We start from the raw sequence: 22,367 nt of genomic DNA, 5'->3' as shown, positions 1-22,367 counted from the left end.
TGTCTTTTCTTGTAAAGCTATACATTTACTATAATATCTTCATTGTATAAATGCTAGATGCAGTGTTTCACTTTGACCATCCTGCCGCTTAATTATCTAAGTAACATGCTCTGTAATTTTTCCTTCTTTGTGAATAATTAATTCTAGGTATCTTTGCTAATCTTTTTTTGAAATAATTTGATCTTCAAGCCATGACATCATCCTCATTTCTACTTTTACTAAAGTTGCATTCCACATTCAATTTTCAATTTACTTAATTTGAAGCCTTCAAATTATAAGATGTCTCTCTGTAATTGAAGCTTAGTATCCATGTTTTCCTTAGTCTTGTAACGACAATATCATCTATAATAACATACGCCAAGGCACCTCTTCTTGTATGTGATTTGTAAGAATATCCATCATAAGAGCAAAGAGGTAAGGGCTCAGTATTAGATCCTTAATATAATTCAGTTACAATTGAAAAGGTTTCAGCTTATCTTTGACGAGTTCTAATACAAGTTTCTACTTGATGATTCATTTCTTCAACAAGTTGTCTATAAGCAGTCTGGATTTCTTTTCTAGAACCCTCTACAAGACTTCGTTGGGGCCTCTATCATAGGCTTTTTCCAAGTCTATAAATTAAACACAGTATACAAATCCTTCGTTGTTAACCTAACCTATGCACAGCCCTATCTTGTCCTTCAAATTCTTATCCATAGTAATCCTTACTAGTGTAGTCAAAGGTGAGAGAGGAGCTCACCTAGGTGCTTGGGTGACACAAGGCACCATGGAGGTGCCTTTCATACTACCAAACGAGGCTCTTTTACTCAGGTGCCACCTAGGTGAGCGCCTCATTAGAGGCATTGAGGCCCTCTAGTGATTGCCATTGTTGTAACGAAGGAAAAAAAATGAAAATAAAATATCATTAGCTCTGAAAATCGAAGATGGCATGCGAATGCCCTAGAGAATCTAATAGGAAGTGGAGAAATGACAAATCAAGTAGAGAAAAGCAAACTCAACCTCATTATCTGCTCCTAAATTTTTTGTCTTTGCTTGGAAAATATTAAAAGAATTTGTATTTAGGAATGTTTTAGATGTTTTATATTATATGTATTATTTGATTGTCCATTTCATATTAAATATATTTATTATTAATTTTTTTATTAATTTAGTGCTTCGCTTTGGCAAGTGCTTTTTTGGTGCCTAGAGCCTCGGGCAATATGAACATCATAGCGCCTTAAGGGTGCCTTTTACCCTTGACTACCTTGATCCCCACTCTAATTACTTATTCAATCCTTCCTTGAGTATCAAAGGTTATATCTAGACTTGGCTCCTTCTCACCAATCCATCTTGTGTCTTGAAGACAACTAATATTAATTCTTCTCTTGACTATCTTGTCCACCACTTCTATAGATTTCTCTGTCAAAGTTCTAACATCCCATGATCCAATTCTCAGCTTCTGATCCTAGACTAACTTCTTTATTTTTCATCCATAAAATGCAGGAACACTTTATAGACTTTATATTTAGGTGTTGATATAGTGGCACTAGCTCATTTTCATTTTTCATTGCACTGAGATGATATAGCGTGTCAGTAAAAGGCTTATGCCTCAACAAGTTAATATTTTGTCCAGAATTCATGAAAATAGGATAATTTTTATGCTGGCTCCTAACTATCCAACACATCCCACCTCCTAACTAAAAGTGTTGAGAGGATAATCAATTCTACAGGGAAAGTTATAAATATTATTGTTGGATAACTGAACATTTACATTCAAGTTATTCCTAAGCTTGTCCTACTTGCACCTAAATACTTAAGGTTATCAGAATGATCATGTTGTTTGCATGTTACACCATATGGCACGGGTGATTGAAATATTCATGGAAAAGTTTGAATTTCACATGCTTTTGTTACATTCTTACTAATAGAGCTTATATGTCTCCCTTGTGAGCATTGATTATAACCGTTGCTTCCTTCATCATTTATTATTGTGTGATGGCAGTTACCTTTGGGAAGAGTGGAAAGAGAGGCAGAACCCACTATTAGAAGATCTTTCCTCAAAATTCTTTAATTTACGGTTTGTCCCTCTTGAGGTATTTCTACTGATTCTGTTCTCTTGAGAGATCTGAATTCCTTTAAAATTGTGCTTGGGTTGTCATTTTCTATTTCTCAATGTGTAGAAATCTAAACGTGGTAAATGTTTGAAGGCTTAACTTGTCCTTTTTCAGTCATAATGCTTCAATGAAGCAGAATGCCAGATTAATTATGATGTTATATTCTTGTTATTTTTTATTGATCACAAGATATTCTTTGACCTTGGTTGAGATCGTGTATTGCCAAATTTTAGGTAGGTGAAGTATGTTCTAATATTAGATTCTGATTACTGACTTGCTGATACTGTTCTACTACTATTTTATTAGGGTTAGGCATCAAATATGATCTGATAATTTCTGGATTTGGCATGACATGGTTATAAGGTTCCTTGGTTTTTCTTTCAGTCCATGTGTTGTTTCATGGATAGAGTTTCTGTCCTGGTTATGATAACTGTGCAAGTTGCTGCAAAACATCTGGAAGTTTCTTCTTCTGTTATTTTATATTCTGGAGTCCAATTTTGTTAATTTTCTGCCAAAAGCGTTCATTTGCATAACAAATTATTCTCTAACTATTCGTTGAAATGTAATCGAATTATTAAAGTTCCTATGCCTTTGTTGTCCAGAAATTTAACTTTACTTCTTTGAGAGGGAAAAAAACTCCAGCAATTTTATCACCTTCCAAATCGAGCCATGCATCAACTGTACATCTATATCTCTCCGATTATCTAGAGCCTAAAAACCGACAAGCATTCAGTTAGCTAATAGCTGAAAATAAGCTTAGCACTTGAAAAGTAATTTTGAGTTCCTTTCGTTTTCCTGCAAGAGTTTTATGAAGTAAATAGAAGAACTCTGTAGAGAATTAATTCAACTATGTTTTCTTATATAGCTATAGCTACAGTAGTTATATTTGTAAATTGTTTCCTAAATAATTATGCCCCTTGTTATGTTCTTCCTCACCTTCTTATTAACATTTCCCTTTACTGGAAACATTTTGCTCCTTTGGGGGGTGGGTGGGGGGAGTATTGATGAGGTCGGTAAACTAACTATAGCATTATCCACTAATTTGAATGCTCACAATTATTGGAAATGCGTTTCCTTCCACAAAAATATTGGAAATGGTTTCTCCAATTCGAAAATGTGTTTTCATCCATGAAGAGGTTAGAGACAGAAAAGGAAAAATTTGGAAATGCATTTCCATCCACGAAAATATTGGAAACGCGTTTCTCCAATTCGAAAATGCATTTCCGTCCACGAAGAGGTTAGAGACGGAAAAATTTCCGTCTCTAACCAAGTTAGAGATGGAACTTTTTTCATCTCTAACTCAAAATTTTTAAATATATTGTTTGTTTTCTAAAAGTAAGTAAATTTTTAAATTTATTGTTTGTATTATATTCAATTATTTTCTTTTTTTTTAATTTATTGTTTGTTTTTAACTAGTAAGTCATAGTTCATAGATGATAGAACTTATGCTTATGTTTGTTTTAATGTATTATGGAATTTATGTTTATTTTTTTATTGGATAACTATTTTTTTATAATTTTCTATATTAAAAATTATATTTATAAAAAAGCCCTTATATTTTTTTTATTTACGCATTTCCTCGCATTTTAGTTTCCTACTTTTTTGAAAAATGTTGTTTCTCCATTTCCGTTTCATATCGTATCCGTTTCTCATTTCTGTTTTCGTGCAACCTAGAAGACCAACATGTGATCCTTAGTGAATTGTAGGCTCACTAGAGTCAAGAAGCCTTTATGTCCTTATCTTATCATAATTTAATCCCATATTTCAATTAACAATTTATAATAAAAACAAATTATCTATACCAACTATTACTGAACCAACCCAATAAATGTACTTATACAACTCTTCCTATACATTACAAAGACTACTAAGGCTACGTTTGGTATAGCGAAATGGAGGGAAAGAAATTCACTCATTCATTCATTTGGTTGGTACGAAGGAATGGAATGGTCCATTCCCTCAAAATGATGGAAAAGGTTTCCATCACAAAATGGATGGAAAACCTTCCCAGTCCATGGAATGGGTAGTATGACAATTTTACCATCATATTTTTTCTCTTAACTACAAAATGCCACATAAATAAACCAAGTAATCATTTTTCACCTTTCACCAACCCATTTTGTGTGAAAACCTCTCCCAGTCACCACCACTTGTCGCCGTCCATTGTCGCATGCCATTGTTGTGTGCTACCTGCTACCGCTGCCACCATCGTACATCCATTTTTTTGGTTTTTTTTCCATCTTCCACCACGAACCAGCATCTCCTTCCATCTTCAACTGCCAGTAAGAGCAACCTTTTGCCTCCTCTAAACCAAATATGGCCAATAACCACCATTAACTGCCACTCATCTACCAACCACCACGACTGTCTGTCTCCTCCAAACCAAATCTGGTGGGAATCCACACAAACTTTGTACCCTTGGGCCACTAGCACCTCTATGGACCCACCTTCCCCGCTTCCTCCACCAAAAACCACCATCTGTGCAACCTTTTTCTCTTCGTCACAGATTTGGTCAAACCCATCGGGTCCCATTGGCCACTATGACCGTCTGCCTCCACCGAACCAGATATGCCCAGAAACCACCATTAGGCCTCTTTGGTTCGTCACCAATAGCACCGTGACCCACCTTCCTCTATTCCTTCACTAAAAGTCATCGAAAACCACCTCAATCGTGACCTTATGTCTCCTCCTTACAAATTCAGTTGAACTTGTTGCATCCCACCCTTTCTCTTTAGTTGCTAGCCACCACAACCATCCACCTCCTTCAAACCAGATCTGGCTCGAATCTACCCAAACCTGCCCTTCCTCTGTCGCCAGCACCACCACAAACCACCCTCCACTCTTCCTCCTTTGTCGCAAGCACCACACCCTTTGCATATCACATGGCTCATAGTCTCTCGGCCTCGTCCGACCGCATGTCTCATAGTCTCCTAACCTTATCCGGCCGCATGTCGCATGGCTCATAGCCTTTCGGCCTCATCTGGCCACATATCGCACAACTCATATTCTGTCAGCCTCATCTGACCGCATCCCTCTCAGCCCTCTCAATCATGTCTCTTGCCTCACTTAGCGATAAGGTCTCTCAACCACTTAACTGCCGAGAAACCTTCACTCGGCCCCATCTTCAAGCTACTTGGTTTGATCTCCTTCATTAATCTCATATTGGGCTCACCAAATATGATGTGGGCCCATTTCATCATACTTGGGCTTATTTTTGGGCATAACAACTCAATAATTATATGATTATTTGGGGTTAAATATTATTTTTATAAGATTTTTTTTAGTATTATTATGTAAAAGCGCATTTTCGTCAAATGGTTGGTTTATATCATTCCATTACATGAAAATGAAGGCATACCAAACATAATAATGGAATGGTCATTCCATTCTTTTTTTTTTTTTTTATCAAATGTAAAAATATATATAAAGATCAAAATGTACAATATATACCGGGCATACCCGGGACGACAGAGGCAACAAAACTAAAGCCCCTGAAGAAGAGTCTCATACTGGATCAAAACATGGGGATACAAAGAAAACATAGCTTTGTATAGAAAGGTTTTAATCCTATATGAAATACTCTCACTACAAGGCTTTAGATTATCAAAAACGCTCCGATTTCTAGCAACCCAAATGTGGTAGACCGTGGCTGCCAAAGCCATCCTTTTAGTACAGCTCTGCCAAGAAGACCCTCTGGCTTGCCTCTGAATACATTTTAACACCCTTGACAGTGTTGACATTTGTCACGATCCTCGCGTGGCAATGGTGAGATTTCCAACCCGGGTAGGATTGGACTAGTGGCTGCTCAATCAGAGCAGTCGCAGAAATGAATTTGAGAGGAAGGAAGAGAGAAAATAAAGAGAGAGAGAAGAACGATAGGAAGAAATAGAATTCAGTGACTTCTCATTCATGCCATCCATAGCCAGATAACTGACTATAAATAGGCTGCCCAGGGGCAGATTCCCAGCCCGGCCGTTGCAACCAACAACCAGCTGGCCACATGCCAGAATATTCCATTTGTCCACTATGCTAACAAGAAAATACTGAAATAAAAAGTTACAGCAACATAGCTAATGCAAGAAAATAAAATCGGCAGTAATATAGGGTATAAAAGCTAGTGACGCGTGACAATTCCTCCCCCGTTAGCCCTTTCTTGTCCTCAAGGAAGGCTGAGGAGGCTGGCGGACCTGGGAAACTGCTGCAGCAACTGCGGTAGGTATTCCCATGTGCTCTCTTCCTCTCCTGCGCCCTGCCATTTAACCAACACTTGTATGATAGGTGCCCCTTGCCTGTAGATGACTCGACGATCCAATATCACCTCCGGCTCCACTAATCTCCTTACCTCCTTCGGTAGTTGTGGCAGCAAAGGACTCACCAGCTACGATCCAGCTGACTTCTTCAATAGCGAGACATGGAAGACAGGGTGGATGAGTGACTCCTCTGGAAGTTTCAGTTGATAAGCCACCCGACCAACCCTGGCAATTATGGGAAATGGCCCGAAATACTTTGGGCTAAGCTTAGATACAGGCCCGAACGAAATGGATTTCAGATGAGGATATCGCAGCCTTAGGAAGACTTCCTCACCCACTTCGAACTCTCGATCACTTCTTCTGCGGTCAGACATCAGTTTCATCCTATTTTGAGCGGATGCCAACTCCCTTTTTATCTGTTGCAATACCCTTTTCCTTTACTGCAGATAGTCTTCCACTTTGGCCATTGTTGAGTAATTTCCCACAGCTGGTAGTAAGGGCGGTAGGTACCCAAAAAGAGCCTCGAATGGGGACATTTTGAGTGATGAGTGATGGTTAGAATTGTACCACCACTGAGCCATTGGCAACCACTTATGCCACTCTTTAGGGCGCAGGAAACTCATGCATCTTAGATAAGATTCCAAGCTTTGATTCACCCTCTTGGTTTGGCCATCCGTTTGAGGGTGATAAGCTGTGGACATGTTCAACCTCGTCCCCAAGGCTTTCATGAGCTCTTGCCATAGAATACTAGTAAACACTTTGTCTTGGTCGGAAATTATAATCTTTGGGACCCCATGAACCTTAACCACCTAGTCCAGGAAGGCACGAGCCACATCTTGGGCTGTGAAAGGATGTGTCATCCCTATGAAGTATGCGAACTTTGTGAGCCTGTCAACCACTACCAAAATGTTGTCCCTTCCCTCGGACTTCGGCAGCCTTTCAATGAAGTCCATAGAGATGCTTTCCCAAGCTTGGTCCGGAATCGGTAAAGGTTGTAGAAGCCCAGGATAAGCCACCATCTCACTCTTGCACTGCTTGCACACCTCACAGGCCAAGACAAATTTCTTCACCTCTACTTTAAGACCTTGCCAATAAAACAATTGTTTTACCCTTGAGTAGGTGTTATGCACTCCCGAATGCCCTCCTAAAGCCGACTCATGAAGGGATCGTAGTATCCTCTCTTTGAGAGCATCATCATCTCCAACCACTATCCTCCCATGGTACCTCAGCACTCCTCCACCCAAGCTATATCCATCTCCCTCCTGGCTGCCTGTAGCAACTCTTTCCAGTATCTGTTTAATCCTTGCATTCCCTTCGTAGCTGTCACTAACTTCCTTGCACCACTCAGGAACTATTGTAGTAATAAGGGACATTTCCCCAACCTCATGACACCTGGACAAGGCATCGGCAGCCACATTTTCTTTCCCTCTTCAATACTGGATCACATAGTCCCATAAGCTTGGACATCCCTTTCTTTTGTAGCTGAGTGTGCAATTTCTATTGTAATAAGAACTTCAAACTCTCATGGTCGGTTTTAATTATAAACCTCCCTCCTTCGAAATAATGCCGCCATTTATCAACGGCCATTAACACAGCTAGGAACTCCTTCTCACAAATGCTTAACCCCACATGCCTTGGTCCCAGTGCACAGCTAAGAAAGGCCAGCGGTCTCCCTTCTTGCATCAACACTGCCCCAATGTTAGTTTCACATGCATCTGTCTTCAATACAAAAGGTTTGCCAAAATCTAGTAACCCCAAAGTAGGCACCCTACTCACCGCCTCCTTTACCCTTTCAAAGGCCATGTCAGCCTCTTCACCCCACTTAAACCCTTCCTTCTTCAAGAGTCCAGTTAGTGGCTTGCTAATGACCCCATATCCCTTGATAAATCTGCAGTAGTAACCTGTGAGGCCCAAGAATCCCCTTAAAGCTCTGACTGATTTGGATTTTGGCCAATTCAACATTGCCTCTATCTTGCTTTGATCGGTGCTAACCCCATTTTCCGATATCACATGCCCCAAGTACTCTACTTGGCTTTGATTAAAAGCATATTTAGACTTCTTGATATAGAGCTGATTGGATTTAAGGATCTCAAAGGTGGTTTTAAGGTGTTTTAGGTGAGTTTCAAAAGAGGGGTAATAGATAAGTATGTCATCAAAGAAAACTAATATAAATTTTCTTAGGTAAGGCTCAAAAATTCGGTTCATTAGTGATTGAAATGTGGCAGGGGCATTAGTGAGCCCAAATGGCATCACTAAAAACTCGAAATGTCCATTATGGGTTCTAAAGGCTGTTTTAGGGGGTTTCATCCTAATTTGATGATAACCCGAGCGAAGATCAAGCTTAGAAAAGAATTTGGATTGACTTAGCTCATCCAAGAGATCTTCCACCAAAGGTATAATGTCTTTGATAGTTATGGCGTTAAGTTGGCGGTAATCCACACAAAAGCGCCATGAACCATCTTTTTTCCTCACCAATAAAACCGGAGAAGCAAAGGGGCTATGGCTGGGTTTAATAATAGACTGTTGCAACATTTCCCTAACCATAGTTTCTATAACAGATTTCTGAATGGGTGGGTATTTGTAGGATCTCACATTAAAAGGCTTCGAGTTGGGAAACAATGAGTGTTGTCTTTGGTCCCTCATGATGTGATGAGCAACTTCTAATGAGAAAGAAATAGTAGGTAATAAGATCCTGATGAGCCCATTTTCAAGCTGAAGAGGAAGCCCTTCTCCCCTCCATTCCTCAAGTGGCAGAGATCCATCTTTGAACCAAATTATAGAATGTATAGAGCTTTTTAAATGATGGGATGTATCAAGAATATAGGTCTTCTTTGATCCTCGTTTTTTTTTTTTTTTTTTTTGGGGGGGGGGGGGTAGAGCAGTGATCCCCCCTTGTTTCATATCCATACATTCTTATAAAATAAATAAATAATTAGGTAATGAAAGCCACTTGTGCACACAATTATGTATGTTTGGAGCAATGCAGTTTGGGACCAATGATTGATTGTGGAGCCAATAGTCAGGTAATGCAATTTGCAAGTTCACCCACCTCTACCGCAAAATCTAATTTGCCACCATTCCTCACGACCTGCAATTGAGATCCCCTTGAATCATCAAGTACTGGAAAACAATTGCCTTCTAAGGCAGGACTAGTTTTTCAGTAGAAGCAAGCTCATTGTGTAAAGGTGTTCCTTTTGTGAATGTACTTGTATTGTGCATAATGTACTTGTAACATGTAAGGAAATGAATGAATTCACCCTTCCCAAATTTATTTTTTCTATTTTTGCTTTGCCTGAATGCCAATTTTTATTGTAGTTGGTGAATGTCTTCATTTGTTGACCTCCATTTCACTGTACTGCAGCTACCTCAGCAAGAGAACTACTATGACTGTGGCCTCTTCTTGCTCCATTATGTGGAACTTTTTGTGAGTCAAGCTCCTGTTGACTTCAGCCCTTTCAGAATAACAAAGTTCTCTAACTTCGTAAGTGATCCCATCTAATTTACTAACTTGAAGATAAATTACTCTTAATTGGAAATTAACCTAATTCACATATTACTTTTTTGGGTTTTCTTTTGTCAGTTCTGTGCTAAATTTATGATTGGATCATTTAATGCGATATTATGTTATATGTTATCAATTTAAACTGAATGAAACGTGCAGGATATAAGGCCCAGTGGAATAATGTCTCTGTAATCTTAACTTTCTTTGTGTTTTTGTTTCCAGAATAAAAAAAAAATGGATACCTCAATACAGATTTTCTTATAATTTTTGAGTTCTTACGTGAGAACATTTTTTGCTTTTTCCTTAACTAGTTTTGAGATAGACTATATTAAGATGGTAGCTGGTACCAGTTTAGCAACTGTTTCTCCCAAGTTTAGCACCATAACCATAAGGACCCAAAAATTTTATTGTCATTTTTCGTACAATGATATTTACTACTGTTGACCCGTGTTCATGAATGATAGTCATTTTAATTACAAAGTTGGCAATATGTCATTCAACAGTCAAGTTTTACATCCTCTAATACTTGGTTAGCCTCTTCCACATTAGGGGGATAAAATCATCAAAATGTAACTGTTGGCTGCAATATGGTGATTGCTCTGGATTCTTTGGTTAGGTTCTCACCTTAAAGTCTTGAGTCTGCCTATTGCATTGACTATGGTTGGATGATGTTCAATTTTGGTTTTGATTCCAGCTGCTTGAGTTGTTCAACCCTTTCATGGTTACCATGAAAGTTGAAGAAACCATACTAACTCTATATGCAGCAAAAGAACATAATTTGTTCATTTGTCTTATATGGACATTCTGAACCTCTTTTCATTTCCTTTTGTAAACAAATGGCTTGGTTGTTCCCATGCATGTCCCTGCTATTTAAAATTTGAAGGACAACGGGACAAACTTTAACAATGAGGTATAGAGTTTGAGATCAGCTGTTGAACAATCTGTTCATTTCAGCTGTAGAAATTTTTACAGCTCTTTTAAAGAAAACTGAGAGAACCACTCTGATATTCTTTTGGAATTCTTGAATTTTCGTTGTTTGAGAACTTCTGCTAATGCATAATAAGCAAAATATTCCCCAAGTTTCTCTTTCCCCAGAGACAATTGGCGAGCTAGAATCCTAGCTGACCCCACCTAGTGGAATCAAGGCTTCTGGTTGGTTATATTGTTTTTTTCTTATGATAAATGTTTAATCAACTTTGTTGACACTTGTATCCTTTTTTCAGCTTAGTAAGAATTGGTTCCCCCCTGCTGAGGCTTCACTTAAACGTGCTTATATCGAGAAACTGATCTATAAAATTGTTGAAGAGAATTCTCAGAAAACACCCACCTCTCCTTGCAATGATTACAAACATTCTCCTCCTCAATTATCTGGAATAGATGAGGCAGGCTCTGCTATATGTCTTCTGCTAGAAACTTCCAGGTTACCCAAAATTATCATAGCAATTATTCCAGTTTTTATGGTTTACAAATAATAAAACTGCATGATTAGCCACATCTCATTATCAAGAGGTGTTCTATGCTCAATGAAAAGGATTCTGTTTTCAGGGAGTTAGAGCCAGGAGCAGCTGAAGGATGCCTTTTTGAGTCCTCGTGGAAAATGGTATCAGTTGGCCAATCAAAAAATTTCATGTCACCAATAGAGGTAATTAAGTCTTCACTGAAATAATTATGAGTCTAATTCAGAAATACTTTTCCTCCTTGTGGTAATTGCATGGCACTGATGGTACCGTGAGTGAGCATGCCATCTATAAAATATCAAGCTCTTTTGTATCACATCTGGTAGAGGTGATTGAGAACAGTAAATCCTGTGCTAAAGTTTTCTCTTGCCATTTATTTCCCAGTGTTTTACTGATAGAGGTCTTCTTAACTCATTTGATAAACTTGATCTCTTATCCGTTGCTCTGACCATAAAAACTTACTAGCACTATCAAAAAGTTGTGTATAATGAAGCCTCCCTCAACAATTTTTCCATTCGACTTGTGAGGTCTACTCAGAAATAAAAGGAGAGGAGAGAGAGATGGACGTTAGCAAGGAGAATGATGAAGATGAAGAGTTCTAATTGTTATAGAATTTTGGTTACTTGGGAACTTTAGAGGATTGATAATATCAGGTTATTTGTTTCTCACCTTACCTTCCTGGTTTGGCAAGGACTAGGAATGTTAGGGGTTGTTCTCTTCGTATTTCAGTTTTCAGTTTTGAGTTTTGAATTCTGATAGGACCTTACTCAATTGGTTGAATTTCAGCTCTTACAGTAAGAGCTACCCAATTACAGTAGCTTACAGCAATGGATAATAGGAATAGCAAGAAAAGAAAAGAAATTGGGCCTATTCAAGAGGGCCTCACTCTCCAATGGTTTCTTCAACAAATTTCCAGATCCCTTCTCTCTCCTACACCCTCCCCTTTTATACCTCTCTCCTCTTCAATTTCAGCCACATGAATGAATATTCTCTTCTAACCAACTTCTGACTCTTTTACCCCTGACTCAATTCCCTTGGCTACCCCTATTGTTCCTCTCCTTTTACGCCTTTGATAGGTGAGACTAATGGGAGTCCTAACAAATTCATTTCCAGATTTGTGTTTTGAGTGTTTGTTTTGAAATTGCTAAAAACATGTTCTTTTTGTCTATAGCGTTTTTCGTATTTTGAAAATTTTCAGCATGTTTATGATGAAAATAGTCAAAACGACTTTTTGCGATTTTGAGTTTTCTTTACAAAATTTTTCCTTGTTTTCGAAAATACATTTTTGAAAATATAAAAGTAAACACATTTTCACTGTTTTAGAAAACTGAAAACGGCTTGAAAACAACAAAGAGAAGAGGGTCTTAAGTTTTCGTTTCTCAATTTAGGTTTAATTCCTAGTTTTGGAAGAATTATTCTTTTTTGGAGTATTCAGTATCATTAAATATAGATTGGTTTCCTTATTTTCTTCTTCAACTCCTCTTCGTCTTATCTAGGATTTCTTGTTTATTCTTCTTGCCTCTTTTCTCTACTCTTCTCTTCTTCTTCTTGTGCTACATCAATTTGGTACCAAATAAAACTTCAGTGCTGCACAGCCACCACAATACCATAGATTCGTAGTAACATTCCCAGTAAACCCAACTGATTGATGCAATTCTTCAATCAGCACATTCAAAAGTCCGAGAACCGTCCTCCATCTACATCCACCATCCTTTTGTCAGAGACAACCACCGGGTCAGAGGATCTTCTGGCAATTTTCCACTGTCTTAATTATCTCCAAGCAGTTATCACTAAAGGTTTTAGACAAGACACTGACACCGTGGTGAGTTGTCAAGAGAAGATCCATTATTTTTATACTAGACAATTCGAGGCTTTATGCTTCATTTGCTCTCTAGAGGAGTTCTACTCAACTGGGGAGAATCACAGGGATGAAGAGGATATCATTGTCTTAATTTTAATTAATCTAGAATTTATAGGATTAGTAATTTTGCTTTTTTGTTTTTTTACTTTAATTTAGATTTCTATCTTGGCAATGACTAGGAATGCTTGTATTTTTATTTCCTGGTTTAGTTTTGTTGGAAAGTTTAAAATGAAATTCCCGATTTTCTTTTTTATGGCCGAAAATAAGAGGATAAAAGATATGAGAGACATTTAAGAAATGAAGTGATAAGGTTGTTAGGAGATAAGGAGATAAAGCAATAAAGATAATGCCAACAACTCCAGTAATTTAAAATTCTTAATTCAAATCTGTAAATACAACAACATATTCAGCCTTTATCCCACTATGTGGGGTCGGCTACATGAATTCTAGACTTCTATGTATTTCTATCTTTTGTCATATCTTTATTGAGATCTATACACTTCATATCAAACTTTAATGTCTCCCTCAAAATCTTTTTAGGTCTGCCTCTACCTCTTTTTTTGATTAATTGTTCCATTTCATCAACTCTCCTCACAGGAGTGTCTCTTGGTCTCCTTCTCACATGACCAAACCATATTAGTCTAGTCTCTCTCATCTTCTCCTCTATTGGCACTACTCCTATCTTATTACGAATAACTTCATTTCTAATTTTATCTTTTCTTGTATGGCCGCACATCCATCTTAACATCCTCATCTCCACTACACTCGTCTTTTGCTCATGTTGGTATTTGACTGCCCAACATTCTGAGCCGTACAACAAAACTGGTCTTATAGCTGTCCTATAGAATTTTCCTTTCAATTTTAATGGGATTTTACCATCACATAACACCCCCGATGCATTTCTCCATTTTAGCCAACCTGCTTTAATTCTATATGTGACATCCTTGTGAATTTCTCCATCTTTTTGAATCACTGATCCCAAATATCGAAAATGGTCTTTTTTTTGTAAGATTTGGTCTTCCAATTTTATTATAACATCCTCCACTCTTGCATTCTTACTAAATTTACATTCCATATATTCTGTTTTCTTTTTGCTTAATTTAAATCCCTTAGATTCTAAATTGTTTCTCCATAACTCAAGCTTAGTGTTCACTCATTCTTTTGTTTCATCCACCAACACTATGTCCTCTGCAAATAGTATACACCATGGCACCTCTGTCTGAATATCTTTAGTGAGTTCATCCATTACTAAAGCAAATAAATATGGACTTAGTGCAGAACCTTGATGCAATCCTATTGTAATTTTAAATTGTTCAGTATCCCCTCTACATGTTCTGACCCTTGTCTCTGCACCATGATACATGTCCTTAAAGAGCTTGTATATAGGCTATTCGGACTCCTTTCTTCTCTAAAACCCTCCATAATACTTCTCTAGGGACCCTATCATAAGCCTTTTCTAGATCTATAAACACCATATGTAGGTCCTTCTGATGATCCCGATACCTTTCCATTAGGCGCCTCAGTAGATATATAGCTTCCATTGTTGACCTACTGGGCATGAAACCAAACTGATTTTCTAAGACCTCTGTTACTTTTCTGAGCCTCTGCTCTATTACTCTCTCCCAGAGTTTCATGGTATAGCTCATTAACTTAATTCCTCTGTAATTTTCACAGTTTTGAACATCTCCTTTGTTCTTATATATAGGGACCAAAGTACTCTTCCTCCACTTATCTGGCATCTTTTTTTATTTAAGAATCGCGTTAAATAATTTCGTTAGCCAGGAGATACCCTCTTCTCCCATGCATTTTCATGCTTCTATTAGTATATTATCCGGTCCCACCGCCTTATGATTCTTTATCTTTTTTAATGCTTGCCTTATTTCATTTGGACTTATGCGTCGATAAAATGTATAGCTCACGTTCCCTTCGAAGTTACTAAGATGTCTCAACCTAACTCTTGTGTCACCATCATCATTGAATAATTTTGTGAAATACTCCTTCCATCTCTCCTTAATCGCTCCCTCATTCACTAATACATTTTGATTTTCACCTTTTATGCATTTCACTTGATTTAAATCCCTTGTTTTTCTTTCTCTTGCTTTAGCTAATTTATATATATCCCTTTCTCCATCTTTTGTATTAAGTCGTTTATATTTATATAGATTCTCGTATGCTTTTGAGCTTGCTTCACTAACAACTTTTTTTGCTGCATTTTTTTATTCTTTATAATTTTTTTGATTTTCTTCATTGTTGCACTGATATACAGCCTTATAGCAATTTTTCTTATTTTTAATTTTCAATTGCACTTTTTCATTCCACCACCAAAACTCCTTAAGGTTAGGGGCTCTACCATTTGTCTCTCCAAGCATTACCTTTGCTGTGTTTCTCAGGGCATTAGCCATTTCTCTCCACATTTGGTTTATCTATCCTTCTCCATTCCATTCTCTTCTACCCCTTAATTTTTCTTTGAAGATTAGTTGTTTCTCCCCTTTTAAATCCCACCACCTGATTCTTGGATTTTGTTTTATGTGATTTTTTCTCTTCCAATTTCTTACTTGGACGTCAAGTACTAGTAGTCTATGTTGAGTAGTCAAACACTCTCCCGGTATCACCTTACAATCCCTACAACATACCCGGTCCTCTTATCTCATGAGGAAGTAATCTATTTGGGTGCTTGATGTGGCATTTTTATATGTGATTAAGTGTTTGTCCCGTTTTTTGAACTTAGTATTGGTTATGATGAGCCCATATGCCATTGCAAAATCTAAAATAGACTTACCCTCATTATTAATTTCCCCGAATCCATACCCTCCATGTACCTCTCTATAGCCGTTTCCGTCTCTACCCACGTGACCATTTAAGTCACCTCTTATAATCACTTTCTCTCCTCTTGGTATCATTTGTATGAGTCCCTCTTGATCCTCCCATAATTTTGCTTTTTTCTCCTCACCTAACCCCTCTTGTGGTGCATATGTACTAAAGATATTCATAGTCATTCTTCCTAGAATAATCTTCATCATAATAATCCTATCCCCTATTCTCTTTACATCCACTACCTCATCTACTAAGCTTTTATCCATAATAATCCCCACTACATTTTTTGCTCTATCATTTCCTGTATACCATATTTTATATCCATTTTCTGACAAAGTTTTTACTTTTTTCCCTACCCATCTCGTTTCTTGAAGGCACATAATATTAATCTTTCTTTTAATCATCATTTGCCTGTTAATGTTCCTATGTTCCATGACCCAATCCTTAATCTATGATTTTGTTTTTGGCTTTGACTTTGAATTTGATTTTGTTTTTGATTTTGTTTTTGGTTTTGATTTTGTTTTTGATTTTGATTTTGTTTTTGGTTTTGATTTTGATTTTGATTTTGATGTTGGACTAACTTCTTTACCCACATCCGTCCAAGCAAATGCGGGAACCCTTGCTCATTTGTCTCTCTCATAGTCGCAGAAATAAAGTATGCTTCCATTTAATCGAGTAATGTTTTTTAATTACTCAAGTAAGGTTTTAACTTACTTAAGTAATCTTTCTTAGTTACTCGAGTAAGCTATCTTAAATTCTGATACTACTTGAGTAACATTGTTTGGTACTCGAGTAAACTCCAATATTACTCTAGTAAAGTGATTTGCTACTCAAGTAAGTTCCTTTCACCCTTGTTTCATCATTTGTTCAAGTTTGGTAAGATTATATGAATATATGAAGACCTATCAACTGTAGAGTTATTCAAATTTGGATTATTGTTGATATTGGATTTTTGAGTATTGAATATGGATTTGTTTCTCCTCAGAGAGAGAGAGAGAGAGAAGAGTACTTCAATTGTCAAAAGGCTACTCTGGAAATGGGAAACAGGAAATAAAATGGCTACCTGTTGCATGGCTCCTTATAGGAGAATAACTTTACTAGAATATTGCAGGATCAAGTAGTATTCTCTTCTCTCTATCTTACCATATGTTTTTCCAATTAAACCTCTTTTGATTGTTCCCCTCGTCTTTATATGCTAACAGGAAGGCGATGAGAACCAGAAGCAATTTGCTCACTCACAAATAGAGAACACTGGTGTCCAGCAATTGGCCGAAGCATTTGATGACCCTTTGATGGCCACATATTCTGCCCCAGAATTGCCACAGTTTGATGCATTTTCAGGAGCATCTGCTGGTGCAGACCCCATGTTGTTGGAGAATGAAATAAATGAAGCTCAGCTGCTAGAGGAGGACAACCAAGAATCCGATTCTCCCTCAACATCAAGCAGCTCCTTCGAAGATTATTATGTCATTGATTCTGAAGACGAAAATGAGACATCCAATGTTGGTGAGATCAAAGAATCGCCTTCCCACCAACGAAACGTTGTTTGCTTGTCCGATCCAGAGGCACAGTCCATTTCATCGGAGGATGGTGCAGATGAAGTTCACCACCAGTCCGAGGAGTCAGACCCTGCACGGGGGAGAGACAATTCTGGATCTCCCTCAACATCAAGCGGTGTACCTGAAACCTATGTTGTTGAGGACTCTGAAGAGGATGTCAAGTCAGATTGAAAAGCCGACTTCCCACCTGCAGAAACCTCCTGGCTCGGCCAATGGCAGAAGCTGATCACTCTGTCCAATAAATGGTGGTTATATATTCGAGCCAACTATATGCAAGGCGTGTCACGACTAGAAGTAGTTGTGGCTGCCGGATTGCAAAAGAGGCCCATTTACATCATTCCTGAGAACAAGTACATATTCATCCTCTCTTCTGGATGATGGTGTGATCCACCAGCACCTGTTTTAACAAAAGCCGGATAGGTCTGCAGTGGGGAAGGTGGCTAGGCATTTTATTTCTCAATTCTCACCCTTCTTGTAGAGAGATTTCTCTTCTCTCCTCATGTAACTAGATGTTGTATCTTTTTGTTTCTCTTCTCGTGACTAGTCACCTTTTCTGTCGAGACTTTAGATTTTAAGTTTGAGTGGTGTGCCCTTAAATGCCCTTAAATATTTAGATAATCACCTATTATATTGTTTATAACTTCTTATTAAGTTGATGCGTAATTTTTATCGAGTTAGAATGCTTAATTAAATTTAATTTACTTTAAAAAAAATAAATCTCAGACTATATTAAATTATTTACAGTTTAAAGCAATCATCACCTATTCTCGGTCACAGGGAATTCCAATTAAAATTCACCCATTGTTCTGATTTTTTAAAAGAATTATTTGCTGCAACGATAATATTACGTTTATTTTAATTTGATGGGGTAGCGAACTAATAATTATAAATAATAGACCAGTATGACTGAATGGCAAAATAGTTTAATATTTTTGGAAAACTTCCATAATGTGCATATAAAAAACTATTTCGAGGTGCAAAGGGAAAATCTATAAAATATTTGATGGTATAAGCAATATAATGTGTAGATAGTAAGTGAAATGTAGAAAATAATGTGAGAATAAAGGCGTGGAAGGAAGATTCTTTATTTTGGTATACTTAATTTTTTATAATATAATTTTAGTAATAGATGACTTTATACCTAAGAGTGTCGATAGTATCGTTTTTATCTTAAATGTGATAAACACTGTTATTTATAGTCTTATTTTGTCGCTTGAAATGAGGTTGTAATTCTTTGTCATCATCTTTCTCATAATATTTGAATTGTGAGGTAAGTTACAAATCTATAATTTGAATACCATATTTGTTATCTTAAGTGTGATTATCACTTCTTGACATAATTTTATTTTGTTGCTTAAATTTAAGAACGAGGTATAATAAATATTATATATTATATAAAAAATAAGTGTATTTGATATTTCTTTAACCTCAAAACAATAGTTAAGATTATTCATTAAGATAATATGACTTGCTAGAATAATGATTAAACACTAATAAATGCATCATCTTTTTAGATGTACATTTGTTATGTATTGTTAACTATTTAAATAATTTTATTGATTAATGATAAATGTATGATATAATCAATCAATAAAATTATTTAAATATTAAAAATAATATATAATAAATATACATTATCTAAAAACATAATACATTTACTAGTATTTCAACATTATTGTGGAACACACAAGATCGGTCCACTAAATGCAATGTATGTTTACCGCATGTTCGAGAGTTTAGAATATTACAAATTATGGATTCAATTATATCTTCATATGAATATGCATGATTAATTATATATATTCGAATAATCACCCTTGAGTTAGGCAACAAATCTGTTCATTCAGCTAACAACTATGGATTTTAAAAAGAATAAAATAGATCTGGGCCAAATGCTAATTATGATTAAGGGATTTTTTGAGTTTTTACAAGAAAGAAAAATATATATTATCATGGACCCAGTAATATTTATACTTAAATATAATCTTCTGTCCCAGCCAATGAAACGCAAGAATAAAGACTCCACAGAGAGAAGAAGAAAAATCTACAGAGACGCCGACGCGACGGTCGCCAAAGGCCTCTCTCTCTTCGTTGATCGTTCACACAGAGAGGGGGAGAGATGGGAGATGAGAAGGTGAAGAACGAGGCCATGGAGATCATGGCAATGTTTCAAGTGTTGCCTCGTTTGGTCGTCTTCGATCTCGACTACACTGTCTGGCCTTTCTACTGGTAAATTTCCTTCTAATTTTCACTCTCTTTTTGGCAATCTTTCTCCGACTAAACATTTTTTGTTCTTCGATTTCTTCTTTCCTTTTCTGTCATCCTTTTTGCTTCCGATTGTATTCCTTGTCATTTATCTGTAATTGAGTTTTGTTTTGTATGTTCGTCGCTGTTCTGTTGCGTACTAGGGTTTGTGCATATAGAATGGTGTTGCCCGTACGGATGGTGAAATATGGTTTAGATTCTGCAACGTTTGTATGCTAAGGGAATTCAGGCAGAGAAAAAGGCGCAATTAAAAATCTCAATTTCTCGATGAACAGTGTTTTATGATTCCTGAAAGCTTATTATGCGGATTTGAGATTATTGTCTTCACTTATTCCTGTCCCGTGGCGGGAGAGTGTTTCAAGTATCGGAGGAACTCACTGATTTTTTAGTGTTATGGAGGAAGCTAAACTGATGTGTCTTCTCCATTGGATGCAAAGAATTTGGTCTGGGAATCTGATTTGAAGCTTGCAAAAGAAATATCTTTCGCAAGCGAGCTATGGTTGAGGGTGCACTCCTCTAAAACCTATTGTAGGAATCCATGCTCAAACGTTTGTCATTTGCGTGTATCTGAATTCTAAGTTTATTGGCAAACATAGGTAATATGATAGGAACATAAGCAGAAGTTCGTGGATACTAAAGCTCGAATAATGCCTTTGCTATCCCTCCTCTATCCACTGCCATACCAGCTAAGATGGGATAATCGGCCTTATTCTATTTATCTAGGGATTGCATGGCTCGCCATTAATGTGATTTTCAGAAAGAATCAATTCAGCTCACCTCCAAACTCAATAGACCATCCACATTATAAACCATCACTCAAGTATTCTACTTGCTAAGCAGCCCTGCCAACTCATCTCGTACCTTTCTTAGAGCTTCCACAAACTGTCTCACACAAGAATTGTTAAGACCTAATTCATGGCTTCATTTGTTTCGTTAATTTAGAACATCACTAAACAAAGGCGGAAATGTTTTATTTTTTCTTTCAATGATTGTTACCAAGACTTCAGTGCTGATGTAAGTGTCTAATTATTTGTCAGTGAATGCCGATCCAAGCGTGAAATGCCCTCATTGTACCCCCATGCCAAAGGCATCTTATATGCTCTTAAGGAGAAAGGAGTTGATGTTGCTATTGCATCTAGATCGCCAACTGCAGATATAGCAAAGTCATTTCTTGACAAACTGGACATAAGATCAATGTTTGTAGCCCAGGTGAGCTTTTAGTAATGCTTATGATGATAGTTCATTCAGCTTTCTACCGCCATTATTATGTCTGAATCTGAAAAATTGTGTGGCCAAGTAGGCAATGGAGAGTAAATGTCTGCAAATGTCTGAAGACAAAATTACTTTGTCTATGCAACCATCATTCTCATGGCTGAAAATTTCCTGGGAGTGTATGGCTTTTAAGTAGATTCATCTAATAAAATGACTTACTAGTAATTTTTTGTCTATCCAGCACTTACAAATACGTGTTTTTGATACTCCAGGAAATATTTTCCAGTTGGACTCACAAGACAGAACACTTTCAAAGAATTAACAGGAGGACTGGGGTGCCCTATAATTCAATGCTCTTTTTCGATGACGAGGACCGGAACATAGATGCGGTATAAATATCCACACTGTTGGTTTCCTCCTATGATTTATTGCCGTATTTAGCTTGAGAATATTCCATTTATTGCGGTTCTTCTAACAGATTAGGCCTTCAACTTCTAAGGCATTATCACCCAATAAAGCTGATAACCTTGGTGTGTATGTTTTTGCAGGTTTCAAAAATGGGTGTGACCAGCATCTTGGTTGGAAATGGGGTAAATCTGGGGGCTTTCAGGCAAGGGCTCTTGGAATTCTCTCGAAGTGTGGGTTCATCAAACAAGAAGCGAAAATGAAAGCTACCCACCTATATATTCAATTTGCATTACAGTTAAGTCATTCAAATGATGATCTAAAATGGTGTGGATTCTTTTGCTATTACCCATTATTGTATGAATAACTGGATGATATGAAGTTTCTACTTGTATTTGTCTTTATGGTGATGTTTGTTTAGAGTATACAAATTATCAAAGATACGTTCATCGAGACCTGGTCTGATGTCTGGTGCTGGGCCAAATAAGAGTCCCCATATTGTATGGGACACGTAAGACTCCCCTCCTTTGAATTTGACCAGTCATTTGTTATTAACATTTCGAAATCTAAATTCAATTACCTACTTCTTGTTGGAAACATTTAAATTTGACTCTAAATCCTCTCCACATCCCACTGCCCACCACATCTTCGGTCTGAGCTGACGAGTGAGTCGCAGGGCAAATCTTAAAATTCGGAATAGATATAGATTATAGATACCTGCACAAAGATAAATCCCAACCCACACCCTTGCAAGTGACTCGCAGATCGAATCTTAAGAGTTGAAATAGATATAGATTATAGACACCTGCACAAAGGTAAATTTCAACCCACAACTTTGCGATAGTCCAAGTTTTTCAAACTCGACCATCTAGGGGTTTGCATTTTTAATTTGGGTAGATTTAAATCATATCCTCACATTCTTTTATTAATTTTTCAAAGAGCTCATGTG

At 37.1% G+C, this 22,367-nt stretch overlaps 2 protein-coding genes across 4 annotated transcripts in view; both read left to right on the top strand.

Annotated features, from left to right (window-relative positions):
• LOC127802432 (probable ubiquitin-like-specific protease 2A) overlaps positions 1–18,190 on the top strand; it is a 124,910-nt gene extending 106,720 nt beyond the window's left edge. For all 3 annotated transcript variants that reach the window (XM_052338236.1, XM_052338235.1, XM_052338237.1), the window contains exons 13-17: positions 1,982–2,072; positions 9,705–9,824; positions 11,069–11,265; positions 11,391–11,487; positions 17,180–18,190. In XM_052338236.1, the coding sequence (XP_052194196.1) occupies positions 1,982–2,072; positions 9,705–9,824; positions 11,069–11,265; positions 11,391–11,487; positions 17,180–17,707 (1,033 nt within the window). In that variant the 3' untranslated portion in view covers positions 17,708–18,190. The remainder of the gene's footprint in view (positions 1–1,981; positions 2,073–9,704; positions 9,825–11,068; positions 11,266–11,390; positions 11,488–17,179) is intronic.
• Positions 18,191–19,545: 1,355 nt separating this feature from the next.
• LOC127801237 (uncharacterized) lies at positions 19,546–21,871 on the top strand. The gene is made up of 4 exons (XM_052336167.1): positions 19,546–19,765; positions 20,839–21,010; positions 21,286–21,402; positions 21,562–21,871. Exons 1-4 carry the CDS (start codon positions 19,656–19,658, stop codon positions 21,679–21,681), a joined length of 519 nt encoding a protein of 172 aa, XP_052192127.1. The 5' UTR covers positions 19,546–19,655; the 3' UTR covers positions 21,682–21,871.
• Positions 21,872–22,367: the final 496 nt, after the last annotated feature.

Source organism: Diospyros lotus, chromosome 5 (assembly GCF_014633365.1).
Source record: "Diospyros lotus cultivar Yz01 chromosome 5, ASM1463336v1, whole genome shotgun sequence".
Lineage (NCBI taxonomy): Eukaryota > Viridiplantae > Streptophyta > Magnoliopsida > Ericales > Ebenaceae > Diospyros > Diospyros lotus.
Note: the sequence above shows the minus strand (reverse complement) of the source record. Positions and strands in the feature narration are given on the sequence as shown.